Source organism: Xiphophorus hellerii, chromosome 11 (assembly GCF_003331165.1).
Source record: "Xiphophorus hellerii strain 12219 chromosome 11, Xiphophorus_hellerii-4.1, whole genome shotgun sequence".
NCBI lineage: Eukaryota > Metazoa > Chordata > Actinopteri > Cyprinodontiformes > Poeciliidae > Xiphophorus > Xiphophorus hellerii.
Window position 1 is genome coordinate 22,568,249 of NC_045682.1, and position 16,414 is coordinate 22,584,662.

General features: G+C 36.0%; 1 protein-coding gene across 8 annotated transcripts; it reads left to right on the forward strand.

Moving 5' to 3' along the window:
- Window positions 1-1,246: 1,246 nt before the first annotated feature.
- arfip2b (ADP-ribosylation factor interacting protein 2b) lies at window positions 1,247-16,402 on the forward strand. 8 transcript variants are annotated; one of them, XM_032576527.1, is made up of 10 exons: window positions 1,247-1,533; window positions 3,768-3,878; window positions 7,392-7,448; window positions 9,146-9,254; window positions 9,605-9,661; window positions 11,374-11,489; window positions 11,654-11,875; window positions 11,984-12,141; window positions 12,742-12,916; window positions 13,045-16,402. In XM_032576527.1, exons 2-10 carry the CDS (start codon window positions 3,780-3,782, stop codon window positions 13,198-13,200), a joined length of 1,149 nt encoding a protein of 382 aa, XP_032432418.1. In that variant the 5' UTR covers window positions 1,247-1,533; window positions 3,768-3,779; the 3' UTR covers window positions 13,201-16,402. The 8 variants fall into 8 exon arrangements, with proteins under 8 accessions (XP_032432418.1, XP_032432419.1, XP_032432421.1 ...); XM_032576528.1 differs by having other exon boundaries at window positions 7,392-7,424; XM_032576530.1 differs by lacking the exon at window positions 9,605-9,661.
- Window positions 16,403-16,414: the final 12 nt, after the last annotated feature.

The window sequence follows — 16,414 nt, forward strand, 5'->3', positions numbered from 1 at the left end:
ACAGCAGCCACAAATTTGGCAACAAATGCCATGGCTTGTCTATATTTATCACAGAATTCATACAGATATATAGCTGCCACTGATTCGGTAAGACAAGGCAAGGCAAGTGTATTTATATAGCACCTTTCAGCCAGAGACAGTTCAAAGTGCTTGTTAAAAACAAAGTTAAAAACAATATTCAAGAAAGACACATCAAACAAATTAAAATTAGACAGACTAAATTTGAACAGGCTTAAAAATAATAATAAGTAAATAAGTAAATAAAGACTAGGCAAAAGCAAAGAAAAAGGTTTATAATCTTGTTTTAAATAAACCGAGAGTGTGGACAGTCCTACAGTAAACAAGAAGCTTATTCCAGCAAAAAAAACATGCTGAAACAGCTTAGTTTCCAGCATGTTTGGTTCTCACTCTTGGAACGCCGAATGGGTTTGATTCAGATGATTTTAAAGGTCTCAGTGGTATATAGGATTGAAGATCAGAAATGTAGTCTGGGCTTTTATTAGTAAGTTCTTTATAAACCATTAATGAAATTTTCAATTCTATTCTCTGAGCAACAGGAAGGATCTCAGAACTGTACTGATATGCTGATTTCTTTTTTATTATAAAGACTCTCACAGTGGCAATCCGGAGAAAGTGAAGGTGTATTATGATTTTTTTGTAATCCAGTAAAAATGTTGTTGCAATAATCAAATCAAAACCATGGTGACACGTGCTATGGTTTTGCCACTTCTTAGTGACAGACATCTGTGCCATATTCAGGGTACAATATGAATATGAATAATTTTATGTCAAACAAATAAGTTACATACACATATCCATAGATCCATCCGCCATTGATCTGGTGACAGATGCCACAGCTTGTGTCATATTAGAGAAAATCACATGCCAAAGATAGGTTGGACAATAAACAGAAACCTCTCACACTGTTTAAAATTTCACACATTTCTTTAATGGCTAGAATTCGCTTGGAATTCTGGCCTCTAAGAGGAAGTGCTGACGAGACAGAGTTCAGAGTAAGTGTTGTGTTTCAAACAAAAAGGTCTAATGACTTTTTGTTTGATTAAACCTTTTAAACAACTAAAGGAACTCTCATAATCTCTGATGTTGATAGTATTTAAGAAAAAAAAGTTTTTTATTCGTGACATTCATTACTTTTTAGCTATCAATAATTTGTGAAAACGACGGTTTATGTTTAATTTTGGGACAGTGTACTTCATCCTGTCGTAAATAGACATTCTTTGTTTTGAAACACGTCGTCAGTTCCGTAAAGCGTTTCCCTTGGCTTCACACAGCAGGGTTATTTACGCAGTCCTGCTGTACACGGATCGTAGAGTTAACCATTACCTTGAAATGTTTTTCCGGTACTCTTAAGCAGGAGTTTTTCTCTGTCTTTCCCCATAAGGACAGACAGTAAGCACGACATTCAGCTCTGAATCTCGCAGGAAACGGGATGCATTGCAGCTAGCTTGCTGTTAGCTTTCGCGCTAGCTTTGCGAAGACCGCTGTATCGACGAAGGGACCAGGCACACCATCGTAAGTCAAACTGTCTGAAAATGACATGCCAGTATTTTAGCCGTTTTTAATATATACAGCTTTGTAATTCTTATGCACACAAGCTCACATGTTGATCAGATGTTTTTTGGGATTTAGATTGTTTTCTCTAGCCACTTTAGCCAGCTTCTCAGTAACAGCTGCATACGTGCTGTTCAACTGAAAACGAGGCTTTTAAAGAAAAGACTTTAATGTCACTCACACATTTGAAGGAGATTCCTATCAATCGGTCGTTGTCGTTGTTGTTCTTATTGTTATGTGCATACTGAGATAGGATTTATACTTTTCTATGCAAATGAGGGTGAAACCTTGCACCTGTTCTGCTGCACCTGCCAGGTCTCAGTAATTCTCCACATGCTTTAGTTCCCATCCTAGTTCCCACTCTCTGCCTGACTTATGTTTTAAGGGATTTTGAGTGCAACAGTTCAGTTCACATGTAAATGTATTTTTTAAACAATGTAAAGAGTTGTAGATCTGGTTTTAACCCACGTTTACTCTCTCCTAATATCTAATTATCTTGAGTCTCAGCTTTTCTAATTCACGTATTCATCCAGGCATTCGTTTAACTCATTTATGCATGTAAGCAAACTAATAGACCATAGATTCAAATCGGCAGTCATCTCTCAAAGTCCCGAGTGTGCGTATTGTTTTAATAGATACTGTTCTGTAGCTGATATGTAAAGTCAACAGACCTTGTGCATATCTAAGTGAGTCCTTGCCGTGGAAAAGCCTGCTAAGTGAAGTCAGAGGCAGTATAAACAAGCAGGTTGCATTGCTTCAGTAGTGTTTTATCTATACTTCAAGGCTGCTCCTGTAGAGCCGTTTTTAGTGAGTGGTCAAACTTGTAGAAATCTGTTAAACACGCGGCAATTTATTGGAAGTTAAATGCACAACACACACACACACACAAATAATTGTTTTTCTGATATTTGATGACAAACATGAAAATAATCTGGCATCCTGATGTTTGAAAACCCCACACACTTTTAGTGTGGTTCGGACTGTCATCTTTGCATTATGAACTAGTTTTCCACTGCTCCTTTGATGACTCAGTCTTCTTAAATGCTTTGCCAAAATACAATGGAAGCAATTATTGTGTACTAAACTGTACAGATGCCCTACTGATTGTAAGTGTTGTAATCTAATAGTCTATTTCAAACCATGTAAGTTTTATTTTAAAACTTAAAGTTAAAATAAGTACTTGGAAAATCAAGAATTTTCCAAATTAATTTATATTTCTAAAGGTGCACTTGGCATGAAATTGTCACCAGATTTCCTTAATAATTCACCCAGTACATGCATGCAAAGAATTTAAGCCATGTTAATATATAACATGTGATGCAATGGAATGATACAGAAAAGTAAAGCATGAAAAACAGAGGTACAGAAAAATAGTTTCCTTTAACAGTTGATTCCTCTTCCCTCAGCAAAAGCTTCCACATTGATGTGTGTTGTTGTCTTTATGACATGAAAATAGTGTCATTCTTTCATCGATAAAATAGCAGACCGACACGTAACCAGTCAGCACTGATAAAGCAGAAGATTTGCAAAATCCTGGGTTTTGCACATCATTGTATTGAAAAATGTGCAGCACATTAAGTTGTAGTGAATTTTCTTAGTAGTAGCACACAAGTTATTTAGAAATATCCTGTAACAGTTTCTATTGGCATTTGCTTGGATTCCTCATATGGCTTCTCTTCAGTCTTGATGTTTTCCAGATCAACTAAAAAAAAAACTAAAAATAGATACACTGTTACTGGGTGTCCAACAGTGTTTTTTGCTGAGTATTTGGTCATGCTTTCATGTGTAATATATAAATCCAAATGAGTTTGATTTCTTAAGATAACTTGAGAATGTTGACATAAACATTTCCCTTTTTTGTCAAGGCTGCTTTTCTGGCTGTTTTTAAGTGCTAGTAACCCGAGCATGATGGGATGTTAGAGTAAGTGTGGCCACTTCACTTCAGCAGCTCATTGCCTCTTTGTCTGTGTGCAGATAGAGGAGATGGGGGGCTTTAATAGGTGTGTTGTTTTTATTCTGAGCAGCAGCCTTGCTCTTTGAAATCCACTCTGCTGTCTGTGGTAATTATATTCCCATCTGCTTCATTGATTTGGCTGTTTTAACTAAGTTCTGCGGTCTATCCTCTTCCAGGCTGCGGTTGGTTAGGCCTTTCAATTGATAACAGTCAATTGAAAGACTGTCTTTTTATCTTGCAGACAGAGTGCATTATGACGGACAGTGTTATGAGTAAAGCAGCCACAATGGAGATTCCTATTAACAGTAATGGAGACACGGGGGCATTAGCAGAAGACGACAGCCTTGAACAGGTGGGTGACACTTGGCTGACAATGTTCATGTGACATTTTGAAATGGCACTGCACAGCCAACAAAACACAGTCTATAACCTCTTACTCAAAATACAGCAAACACAACACAGTTTGTATGTGCAGGACTTGCTTAATATATTATGTACTACCTGGTTATTTTTTGAATGTTGTTTTATATGGTGTAAATGAATTGCTCTCATGGAATATCCTGATTCAATATCACCGAAGGTTGTTTTTAGTTTTTCAACATGAGTTATAAAGGGGAGTGGTATAGATTGTGACATTTCCAGATGTGAAGATTTCGTTGCTGTGGTTCTTGCGTAAAGCTCATGTGTAGAGCAATTAAAACGCATTCAATATTCAGCTGAGGAAGTCAACAAACACTGAGCACACAAAAAACACAACTTCAGTTATTGTTCTAAGCATTCCGTCAACATTTGAAAAGTCACTTTAACTTATTTTAATTTAAGTTTAACTCTCATTACATGCTATCATTGTTTATTGAACTTATTTTTTTCATTAGTTGTAGTTTTAAGGATTTTTTTTTTCTGTCAGTGGTTCAGGATTATAGATTTGGGTTGTGTTCCCAACTGTCACATGATTAGCTGAGTGGGATTGTTCTGTTCATGCCATTCACCCCACAATAAACTTCTCTGTTAAAATATGTACTAAAATGTCTCCTCTTATATTTTCTTCCCCCCACTTTTTTATTCGTTTACTCTTTTCAGATTTATTATCGTTTTAGATCCCGGACATATATTGTTGACTTGTATTTCTAACTTTTATTTTTCTGTCCACATAACATTGTGTTGTACTGGATAGCTAGCTTGTCCACAGGAGAGGGAGATCAGGTATTGGAAATCAGGTGCTGTAGTCCAGCTGTCTCCTTGGAAACCCCTTGCTTTTTCAAACAACTCTTGTAAGCTTGTGTATAGGATTACACTTTCGTCTCTGGTGTGTTTAAGGAGCCAATTCTGTTACAGAAAGCTTCTCTTTTATTCTGATATCAAACCTTTATCTTATTTTTGAACATGTTTTCAAAAGAAAAGATCAGAAGGGGCTTCATTTATTTTGACATCTTTCTTTAAAGATGTACACTGTATGCTTCTCTTTAAGTGGCACAAAACACGCCGCACTTCTTTTGCTTTTGCTGTTGAATGATTTTCTTACATTCTGATATTTTTACCCACTTCACAGCTTACCACATTAATACAGTTGGAACAAAAACCTTCGTAGGGAAAGACGTCACTTTTGATGTCTCATCTTAGACTGGAAAAGGGTTGTTGATTTTCCGACATCCCTAGGAACACCTTGTTGGGCAAACAGAACAAAGATCCTGGAGGAAGCTTTTACAGTTAGTTATTATTTGCTCACCAAGTTGTATGCCTGTGCTCAAGTCGTAAAAGGCGTCCTGCTTCTTGGCATTGTCCAGTAGTAAGTCAAATATTCAACAGGTTTGGGTTGCCAGCTCATTCATTGTTTGTTTAAGAGACGTGTTCAACTGTACTGTCTGTTGAGCAGCTGTCCTAGCAACCATGCAATTTGAAACTAGCAGGGCTTTGTCGTTGGGTGACAGCTCTCTAGAATCAGATTGGTAACTGTCATGCAGCACTTAGTGTGAAGCTGAAGCAGCCTGTGTCAGTCATGCACAGAAACATTAAGATTGGCAGAATAGAGAGGAGCAATTGGGTTCAGATGGTGCATGTGTCAGAACAGGGGTGGTGACTGTGAGCTTGATGGAGAAGGGGCTGACTGCCAAGGAGCTCCCTGGCCAAGCACTGAGGCAACAAATGGAGGGCTGGGGGTCTACATGGAAAGCATCCTTTTATTGGTCAGTTCTGTTGCTTGGACAGTGATGAACAATATGTTAGCCAATAGATGAGTCACTGAAGAATTTCTCGGCTTTATGCTCTGTCATTTTTATTTATTTCAAGCAAAGACTGCACTGCAAATGTGCAGTGAGAAAGCCATGCCTGTCAGTTTTCACCCACGTTGAGCAGATGCCACAACATTGGGTAGTGCTGTAAAATAAAATACAAAGTTCTTGTTTTGCTTCTTAAAATAGTTGCATTTTTCTTTAGAGAAATCAAATGTTTTCAAAAGTATTTGTCAGGTACTGCAGCTGTGTTATTTCTGTTATCTGTTCAAATAACAGCAGATTTTTGATTACTGATTTTATAAAGCACCGACCTGCTGAAATAGATTTTAGCCTATAATGGTTACTAATGGTAAAATAAATATTTTTTGGAGAAACGGAAAACATGACTTGATAAAACATACATTAGTATAGAAGAATGATTTCTCATCTATACTTCAAAACTTTCTGGAATTATAGTGTTGTCTCTATCTCTCTGTTACACTGAAAAAACTGAAAAACTCTTAAATAAAACCCAACTGAAAATAATGACACTCATCATTTACTCCTTTACAAGACAGATAATAGCTCACTATCTTGTTCTTTTTTTGTTTTGAAGTGCACCATATCCTGAGATATTCTTCAAAAAGATTATTTCAAAAATAATCACATTTGAAGGGGACTGTTAATCTTTTTATGGCATAGTTCACCCGTTGAAGGTTAATTGAAGGTTTCTGTCACTAAAGAAATATTATTTCTTATTAGGGTAGAGTCTCTGGATAAAAAAAGCTGTTTAATAGAAAACCTGGTTCATAGGATTTCCCTAACATTTTAAAGCAGACATTTTTATGACAGAGGTCATAGCCATCAACATTATTAGTGTGCTTAGGATTAGGACTTCGAAATGTATTGTTATTGCATTACCACTGTGTGCAAGATTAATATAGCAAAGAAATTTATGCAGTTGATCATTTTATCTCAAGTGTCAAATGTATTCATAAATAATATAGTATATTGGATAAAGACTCACTTATTCCACACCTATGACAGATAATAGTTCCTAATCACAAAGAGTACTGGAGACATTATGACAGACCGAGAGGCATAAGGTTGATGTAAATTCAACTTGACTGACATCATCATGTGCAGCTGTATATTTTCATATTATTGTGCATCCCTAGTTATTACGAACTATGTATTCTCACACAATGCTGCGGTGCTGTGGATGAAGCCCGTGTCTTGGAAGGATGTGAGGAGAAAATCAGTTACCGTCCACAATTGTTGCTCCTATGTTAATCACTCTAAATGTTTTTATTTTTATGTTTGTCATTTGTTGTGTATCTATAAGTTTTATTCCCACATTTGTGTTTGTTTTCATTTAATTTGCTGTGATGAAATAATTGTGAAATTAATCTGATTGCAAATCAACTCATGCTTTAAAATCAGCGAGCCAAACAATGAGTGAGTGATGATATCCTTCCTCACTAGTGTGCATCTTGCGTCATCACTCCTGTCTGTGAACGTTACAGTAACCTTTGTTGTACATGTTGTTTCATCATTTGAATTATGAGTTTTTAATTTTGTCTCTCCTTCTGTTATTTTTTTAAATTGTTGTTGTGTTTGTCGACCCCACCCCCCACCCTTCCATCTCTGTGCAGGCTGCAAAGCTGCAGTGGAGCTTAGATGAGAAGGTAGGGAGCTCCAGAGGCACCAGGGTGAGCAGGCCATTTGTGCATTTGCGTTTGTGGTGTCGGTGTTGTTCTGTTCAGTGGTTTCAATGGGTTGTTTTCTCTCTCCCTGTCATATCAGGCTTTAATGGAAAACTTTTGGGCTGTGTTTCATACTAACAGTTGCTAGGAGTCTGTTAAATGTTTTGGGGTGTCTGTCCAACTGACTTGTATTAACGAACAGCTTCTAGTTAACTCAAAGTTATTTAATCTGGATTGTTTAGAATGGGCTCATTTGTCCTAGATTCTGTGTGTGCTCTTTGGTGATGCCTGTGGGCGATATATATATATATATATATATATATATATATTTTTTAATCTCTTGCAGGTTAGCTTTGACAATCAGAATATAGTATTATTCTTCTAAACATTGTGTTCTACTAAACCTGTGTTTTTATGTTTGTTTCACTTCACTTCCGTTCTGATGTCATTCCTTTTATTGTTTGAAATGTGTTTTTAAGGTAAGGAGGAACTTTATAGGGCTAGAGCTCTTTCTTCACAAATTGAAAATTATGTTAAATATACTTGGTATGTTTCACTTCAAATAGGGTAAAATGCCACACGCCCTCTTTTATTTTTCACTTCCTGTCATTACTCTTAATCATACTTTATATATTTGTCTACTAAAAGGAAATGGCTTCCGCAGCCCGGAGCTATTTTGTGTATTTTCCTTATAAAAAACAGACTGTAGGAAAAGGCTTTCATTTGTTTTATCGGAGTCTTGCAATGTTTCTTCAGCGTCTCCCCACTGTGGTACTGAACACGACATTCTGCCCTGCATGTTTTAGATGTTTACCATGTTTTAGATGTTTACCTTGTTTAATACACCTGATGCAGATGATATCAGTTCACCAAAAGCCTTTTAATCAGCCATCACAAGAGGTGTGCTGAAGCACTGAGACTTCTAAAACATTCAAGGTGGTGCGCCTTGTGCACAAGTGTTGAAAAATACTTATATACATTGTAAAAAAATCTATCATCACATTTAGCTATATTAGCAAATTAGTAAATCAGCTTGTTGCTTTTCAGAAACAGTGTCAGTCTTAAAATAAAATAATTTTAAGGTTGTTATAATCCACATTTACTGAAAGATTTATGGTTGTAGTTATTATTGTGTTGAAGTAAAATAAGAGAATTTATTTGAATAAATTCAGGTCAATCTGGTGTTTTGCATGAAAGTGAATCTGAATCATAACAAATGTTTCTTTCACCTCGTACTTTTTCTTTATTTGCTTTTTTCTATCTACCTCTTGAGAAATAAGGCAAACAGAAGAACCTAATGAGTTGAATTTATCAAACCAAACAAGAGGGATCCCATAGTTCATAAGAGAGTTCTGTTTGGGATTCAAAGCTTTAATGAGGACTCTTTTAGGAAAATAAAAACATATTTGTATATTTACTTCTGCACAGATTACTGAAGTCACTGGTTAGGCCAGACTTGAGGACCAAACACATAATACCAACTGGCAAAGTGAAATGTGTTAAAATGAACACATATTTGACCAGCACTATTGTGTTTTAAGACCTTTTTTTTGCTTTAATTTTACCATTTGGCTAGTATTATTTGTCCCAGTCAAGAATAAACTTTTAATTTGTATGTCCAGCAATCTAATATTAACACTGAAGTTATAATGTCTATATGTTTGTTTTTTATTCTATTCGTATTGTGGTTATCACCTATGCAGGATCTACAGCAGGTGATGGTATCAGGTCCCAATCTCAACGAGACAAGCATTGTTTCTGGAGGCTATGGAGGAACAGCTGAGGGAATCATTCCCACCGGCTCAATTAAAGGTACTGCTTCAGTCCTTCCTGAGTTGGGCTTCCTTATCTGTCTGAGTCAGTATTCCCTGTGAATTCTGTTATTTCTGTATTTTCCAATAGTTTATGTTTAAAATAGAGATAGGAGATTAAATCACAATAGTAAGAAATTAGCAAAATTAAAAACTAACTAATAGGCTTAGTTTTAAGAACGTTATCCTTAAGCTCATTGTTAAAAATATTGTTTATCACGATCACCACTTGACTCCTGGTGTTCACCAATGAGGCAATTGCTATTTGACTACAAATGCTTTTTACAGAGATGCCACTATTTTTTTATTTTGGTGTGATATCATTTATTGTTGCTTATTTCTTTTTCTCAGGCCCTGCTGTGTGCTACAATCCTGAGTTTAACAAAAGGATCCCTGTTACAGGATTTGGTGGCCTAGACTTAATTATTACTAATAATCAAGAGCTTCTTTCCAAAATGTAAACTAAAAAATATTACATTTAGGAGTTTGTAGTGGTTATGAACAAATTTCCAATGCTTTCTTTGAAATGGATCAAATTTAAGGTGTATTTAATTAAATTTTATTTCTGTATATATTTCCAATCTTTCTCTCATGGAAAATTACTCATTTTGGAAATATGCTCTCCTTACGGTGTGGGTGATCTGTTTTAAACTGTTGGGGGATGGACTATTCAGCCCTTCTGTCTTACTGGAGAAAGTGGTTGTTAATGGCATTCTTACCTGCTTTTTTTCTGTCATTAACATTTTCTGCCTTGCATGCTGAGTATCTAAAGGTGAATGGTACAGGATACTTTAGCAGAAAAATATAACAATTAATACACAAGTTCGGATTTGAACATGACTTGGCTTTTGTCCATTTCAAAGAAAACAGGACGTATGAGGAGAGATGCAAACAACCATGTCAATAGATAATAGTAGATCATTTAACCTACTGTTTGTTCTTAATCTGTGTTTCACGACTTGCCACTTCCTTCGAGTTAAGGCTATGAAATGAAACTGTAGTGTTTCCGTTAGGTGACCTTCACGGCTTTTTGTCTGCTCATCAAAGCTTTGTTCAGATATGACTTGTTCACAACGCAACCTACGCTATCATATAAAATGTAAAAACATTGACAAAAGTAATATTCTATTTATTTTTGAGTCGTATTCAGTTATTGTTAATTATCCAAGTCTTCATCCTGTTTTGTATAGCCGTAAACCAGTCTTCCATATATTTGCTCATGTCTGCATTGTTCACCGACTGTTATGCAATAGATGTTGTCTTTTTATCTTTGTTCTTCTGGCTTTTGCTTGTCCTTCACTTTCTTTTCAAATTTGCCACCTACACGTACTTTTGCTGTCTTCTACATGTAGTGCCATAATTTTTTTTTCCTTTCTGGATTTTATTTTATGTTGCCTTCTTTTTGCCTGGCAGTGTTCATACCTCCAGACATTTTTAACATTTTATCACATAATGACCACAAACATAAGTGTATTTTATCAGATTTTAGAAACATTTTATAAGGGAGTTTGATGTTTTTGTTTCAAACTTTTCCGTAAATAAAGTCTGTGGCTTGCTTTTTTATTTAGCAGCTACCAACGACCACCTATCTACCTCACCACCAAGTTCTTATTTTTTTAGTACCACTTTGGTGAAGTCTCTCTATCAGCTTTACTTAGAGACTGAGTTCAATGCCCTTTTTGGTAGCTTTAATCTCCTTGGAGAAAAGCCACACAGCATTATCCTGCCACCACCGTGCATCGCCATGGGGATTGTGTGTACAGTTAGATGTGCAGTTTTAATTGTAGCCACAAATGGCATTTTGAATGTCATTTCAAAATGACATTTTGAAATATTGGTCACATATATGTGACCAATATGTTTCATATTGGTCACATGTGACCACAGATGTGATTATTTAGATAGTTGCAACTATAAAGGTCTTGTGGAATTTATCTTTTCATCTGCTTAAAGATCATTTAGGGGCTGGTTGTGGGTATCTTTAATCGTTTTCAAATGCTGCTTGCATTGAGGAGTCAGAGATGTCTGCTTGGGCATATCTTACCTGAGATTGATCTCATCTTCTTGAAAGTTTAGCTTATGTTTGTTGTTTACTATCCATGTCTACTTGTATGTTTCAGGTCCCAACATGCAACACAGCACCAGCAGCAGCTCGATGACAGCAGAAGAGGCAACGCGTGGTGTGGCTGTGGAAAAATATGAAGCAGTGAAAAAATGGGGTTTAAACACCTATAAGGTATCTGCAAGGCTGTTTTCAAAAAAGGGGAGGCACGGCAATGTTGTGCTAATGACAAAATATCAGGTTTTTCAAACCTAGACTGCCTCATTTGTCTTTGCAAACAGTCACTGAATGAACTCAATTATGTTATTCATGTCTTTTTGTGGCTTCTTTCGTTTCAGTGCACAAAGCAAATGATCTCAGAGCGTTTTGGTCGCGGCTCTCGGACTGTGGACCTGGAGCTGGAGGCTCAGATAGAGGTTCTGAGGGACACCAAAAGGAAATATGAAAATGTGCTGCGGTTGGCCAAAGCGCTGACCAATCATTTTTACAACATGGTGCAGACACAGCACGCGTTGGGTGACACGTTTGCTGATCTCAGTCAGAAATCTCCAGAGCTACGAGTGAGTCCTCAGAAATGAACATTCTACATGTTGAACTGTTCTGGAATGTTTTAATATAAAATTGGATTCATTTAGAAAACAATGAGGAACTCTCTCCTTTCTTTACAGGATGAGTTTGGCTACAATGCAGAGACCCAGAAACTACTGTGTAAGAATGGGGAGACTTTACTTGGTGCCATTAACTTTTTTGTGTCCAGCATTAACACGTTAGTCAATAAGACAATGGAGGACACTCTGATGACAATCAGGATGTATGAAAATGCGAGGTAAGCAGATTTAAAAAGGCGCATTCAAAACAGGATTCATTGTGTAAATGGAGATAGATAATGAAGATGTATTTAAAATGTTTTTTCAGTTAATAGATCTGTAGAAAAATGCTTCTATCAATTTGATAAACTTGAACAACAATTTTTTACAGATCTTGGTTGAAAAACCAAAATAAACGCTAGTTTGAGTCAGTTGCAAATAAATGTGCTGCTTCTGACAAACTTTTAAAACGTTATACTTTTTCCCCCCTTTTTCTCATTAAAAATGGCACTCACAATTACTAAAAATTAACATTTTATCACAAATATGGTTTTCATTATGTACATATTGTTAATATTTTTCAGTGTATATATTCATGATCTGTGAATTTGCTCGCCAGCTTACAGTATTAAGAAAGGCTGTCAGTGATGCACTGAATAACATGCAGTTGCTGCCACCCAGTGGGAGGAGAGTAATAAAACAGTTTACATATTAAGTATTGTTGTACTGGAAGTAAATGTTTGATGTACAAGGATGTTTAGCTTTTTTCTGAATATTTGAATATCCTTTTCTGAATCTAAATATCTGTTTTTTCCCTGTTTCATTTTGTTTGTGTTCAGACTGGAGTTTGATGCCTACCGGTCAGACCTTGAGGAGCTAAGTTTGGGTCCCAGAGATGCAGTGACCATGGCCCGTACAGAGGCTGCACAAGAGCAGTACCAAGTTCATAAGGAAAAGTATGAACGTCTTCGCTCAGATGTTATCATTAAGCTCAAATTTCTGGAGGAAAATAAGGTTAGTCTGTGTTGTAGGTCTAAATCATTGTTGTTTTCTAAATGTTAAAAAGTTGGCACACTGTGTTTTTGTGATCTGAGCAAACCAAACCTAAAACTGCATATGATGTTTCTTTTCCCCTCTGTCAGGTGAAGGTAATGCATAAGCAGCTCCTTCTCTTCCATAATGCCATCTCAGCGTACTTTGCTGGCAATCAGGAGCAGCTGGAGCAAACGCTGAAGCAGTTTAATATAAAGTTGAGGCCCCCAGGGGCCGACCAGCCTTCCTGGTTAGAAGAGCAGTGAGAGGCCCTGCGGGAAACCTTTCAGCCTTCGTCTCAACCACCTGCACCTGTTACCTTTTAAATCACCCAGCTTGCAGAGGACCACTACAGAAGGAAACAAACTGAGATAAACTGGTGGATGAAGATGCTGAGATCGTATTTTTTATTTATTTTTATTTTTTTGATGGATGAATGATTTATTCATGAACTTAATGCAGCAGAAAACTAAGTGGCCAGTTTAAAAAAAAAAAGGTTTTTTTCTGTGCCTCTCTTTCCAACTTCCTTTATCCACTTTAGCTTCTCCTTGTGAGCTGTTATTGTTTTGTTTTTTTTCCAACTGTTCAAATTTTCTGTCCTTCTTATCCGCTTAATGTAAACATCTTCCTTATCTCTGCACCTATTTTGTGGTGTGTGCTTGTTAGTCATGTTTATGGCCGTTATTGTACTCCTCTAAGTGCTCCCAATTCTTGGAGTTTATCATAAAACTCCACAGTCTTAGTAACAGAGACTTTTGTAAAGAAGAAAATGGCAAAAGTACTAAAACACTACTGTAATTTAACACTACTTTTTAACCTTTTAACCCTCATCACTCCCCGACTGTGCCTCCTTATTTATGAGCAACCGGTAAACCTTGATAAATTGGAATATTGTCCAAAAGTTAATTTATTTCTGTAATTTCATTCAGAAAGTGAATCATTACACACAGTGATATATCTCAAGAACCTGTTTATTTTGATGATTATTTCTTGGAGCTAATGAACAGTTTAGTTTAGACTAATTAAAGACAAATAAAAATCATTTCTAACAGGAATGTTATGGCCTAAACAATTGGTGGGAAGATTATTTCCAGCAGGTAAACAGTTACATCCTCCAAAGGGAGGGTAAGGTACAAAAGGTCATTGCTGAAGAGCCTGGTTGGTCAGAGTGCTGTATCAAAACACATTGATGGAAAGTTGAGTGGAAGGAAAAAGTGACATTGTAAAAGATGCACAAGCAACTGCAGACATAGTTGTTATTTTTCCACTATTATTTCAACTCTAATGTCATAGCAGCTGTTTACCAGGAGGCAAACAGCAGAAATGCTGATTTTATTTTCTGTTAAGTCTTGGTACCTGCCAACCTTTTGCCCACACTGCCAAAAGCTTTAATCGCCATGGTAACACTGTGCTTCATTAACCGTCAAACTGGCCTTACTTTAAACCCATAGAGAGTCTATGGAGAATAGCCTCGAGGGAGATGACATTTCCGTATGAAAAATGCTTTTATTTGGGTTTATATAATAAGAGTTTAATGGAATATCTTTGTGGGTTTAGGGCATAATCATCAAATACATATCTAAGTTATATCATTTTGTGTTATGAATCTACAATATATGTTTGACTTTAAATTGAATTGCTAAAATAGCTTTTCAATGATGTTCCAGCTTATTGAGATGAACTAGTTATGTGATAAATAAAATATATTCAAGAAAAAAGTTAAAACTGTTTATAAATACACATTATGTCCATTTCTAGTACATTACAAACAAATATCTAGAGATTTAAAATCCATGTAAATTTAAAATTAAGAATCACTTCAACTTTTAAAAATGTTTGTAGAGTATTACTATAAATTAGCATGTTCTCCATCAAAGACTTTACTCATTAACAGGAAAATTGTTCAACTTTCAGATATGCAACAATCATTTAAGGAGCACTGCCACAGCCTTCCTTGGGTTTTGAATAGATTGAGATGTTAGGTGGAGGCTGACCTTGTTTGCCTTGTTTACGTGGGTATTGTTTCCTTTTTTTTTTTTTTTTTACCTGATTGGTTTTCACACTGGAATATGCCAGTGTCTTTTTACAATCTGTTTGAAGAAACTTGACTGGAGTCACTTCACTAATTAACTTTTACTGAATAGTATCACATACTGTAGAACGTTATTACATTTTTTTTCCTATTGTATCAATACTTTGAATTGTCTGTGTCATATTTGTGTGAAACTAACAACTACGCGTCTTTTGACAAAAACGATCACATCTTCTGATTCTGCTGAATTAAGAATTGATCAAGATAGCTATCTAATGTTACTAATTAGATCATTTCAGTATCACATTCTGGCATTTAGCAGCCAGATAATATGAAAAGTGAAGATTTTAGAAGAAAACAATCAGTGATGGAAGCATTCGCATACGAGCTGAATTTTTACATATCACTATTGTATTCACAAAGTGTTGCTCTGTTGAAATCGTCACTTTTTATTGAAACAAAAACAAAGTTTTTCGTATGACGTTTAAGATGGCAATACAGTAAGATGAAATGACCAAATCGCTGACTGAACCACCCAAAAACATAAATTTCATTTGTATAAAATTATCAGTCAAAAATAATATGGGCTAGAATACTGACTCTGTTCTCATGAGAGCCTCTTTATAATATCACATCACAGTAAATGTGTCATTCCTCCAGCTACTTGTTCTATATTTGCATGGCAGATAACAATCCTGAAGTGTAGATATGTGCGCTTTCACTAATGGTCAGCTCTTGTCTTCCATGTTTGTCATCTAGCCTGGACTGACATAGTGTAATTTTTTACGTTCAAGTTGGCAGAAGCATAATCAAAAGTGAGTTTACTAGTCATGTGGCACTCTTAGTGAGAATGATGGAGGAGTTGAGGGTTTATTGAAAAGACGAGGATGTTTTTATATCAGTTTACTGTCAAGCTCCTGGTTTGCTTGACTACCATGAAGCAATATATAAAATGTGATCCCTTTCTCCAAACTGCTTTGTTTGGGGTTCCTTATCAGACATTAAAAGGAATGGCAATACTTTTTTTTTTTGTTCCATAGTTGTGGAAATGGCTGAATTTAAAAATAACTCTTGAACATTCTTGCAAAGATTGAAGTGTTGCCACATGAAAGCCAAGATTTCTAAAAATGCATAAATATATATATATATTTTATTTGTGTATAAGCAAATGTTTTGTAGACTGAGCTGATGTACTATACTGAAATTCAGGTATTTATGATGATAAATGAAGTTGTCATGGATACTCTGCCTTCATTCCTCAATTGCACCTCAAAAGTCCAACTCCAACCCAAAGGAGCAAAATTGAAAGTTCACACTTTCAAACTGTCTGTGTTTTCTTTGGCTTTTGTCATTGTTGTATTTATGTTGTAATGCTTTGTGCTATATGGAGACAAGGAACGATCTGGAATTGGTCAAATAAAACATTGAGGAAGTAATTTCAAACTTGG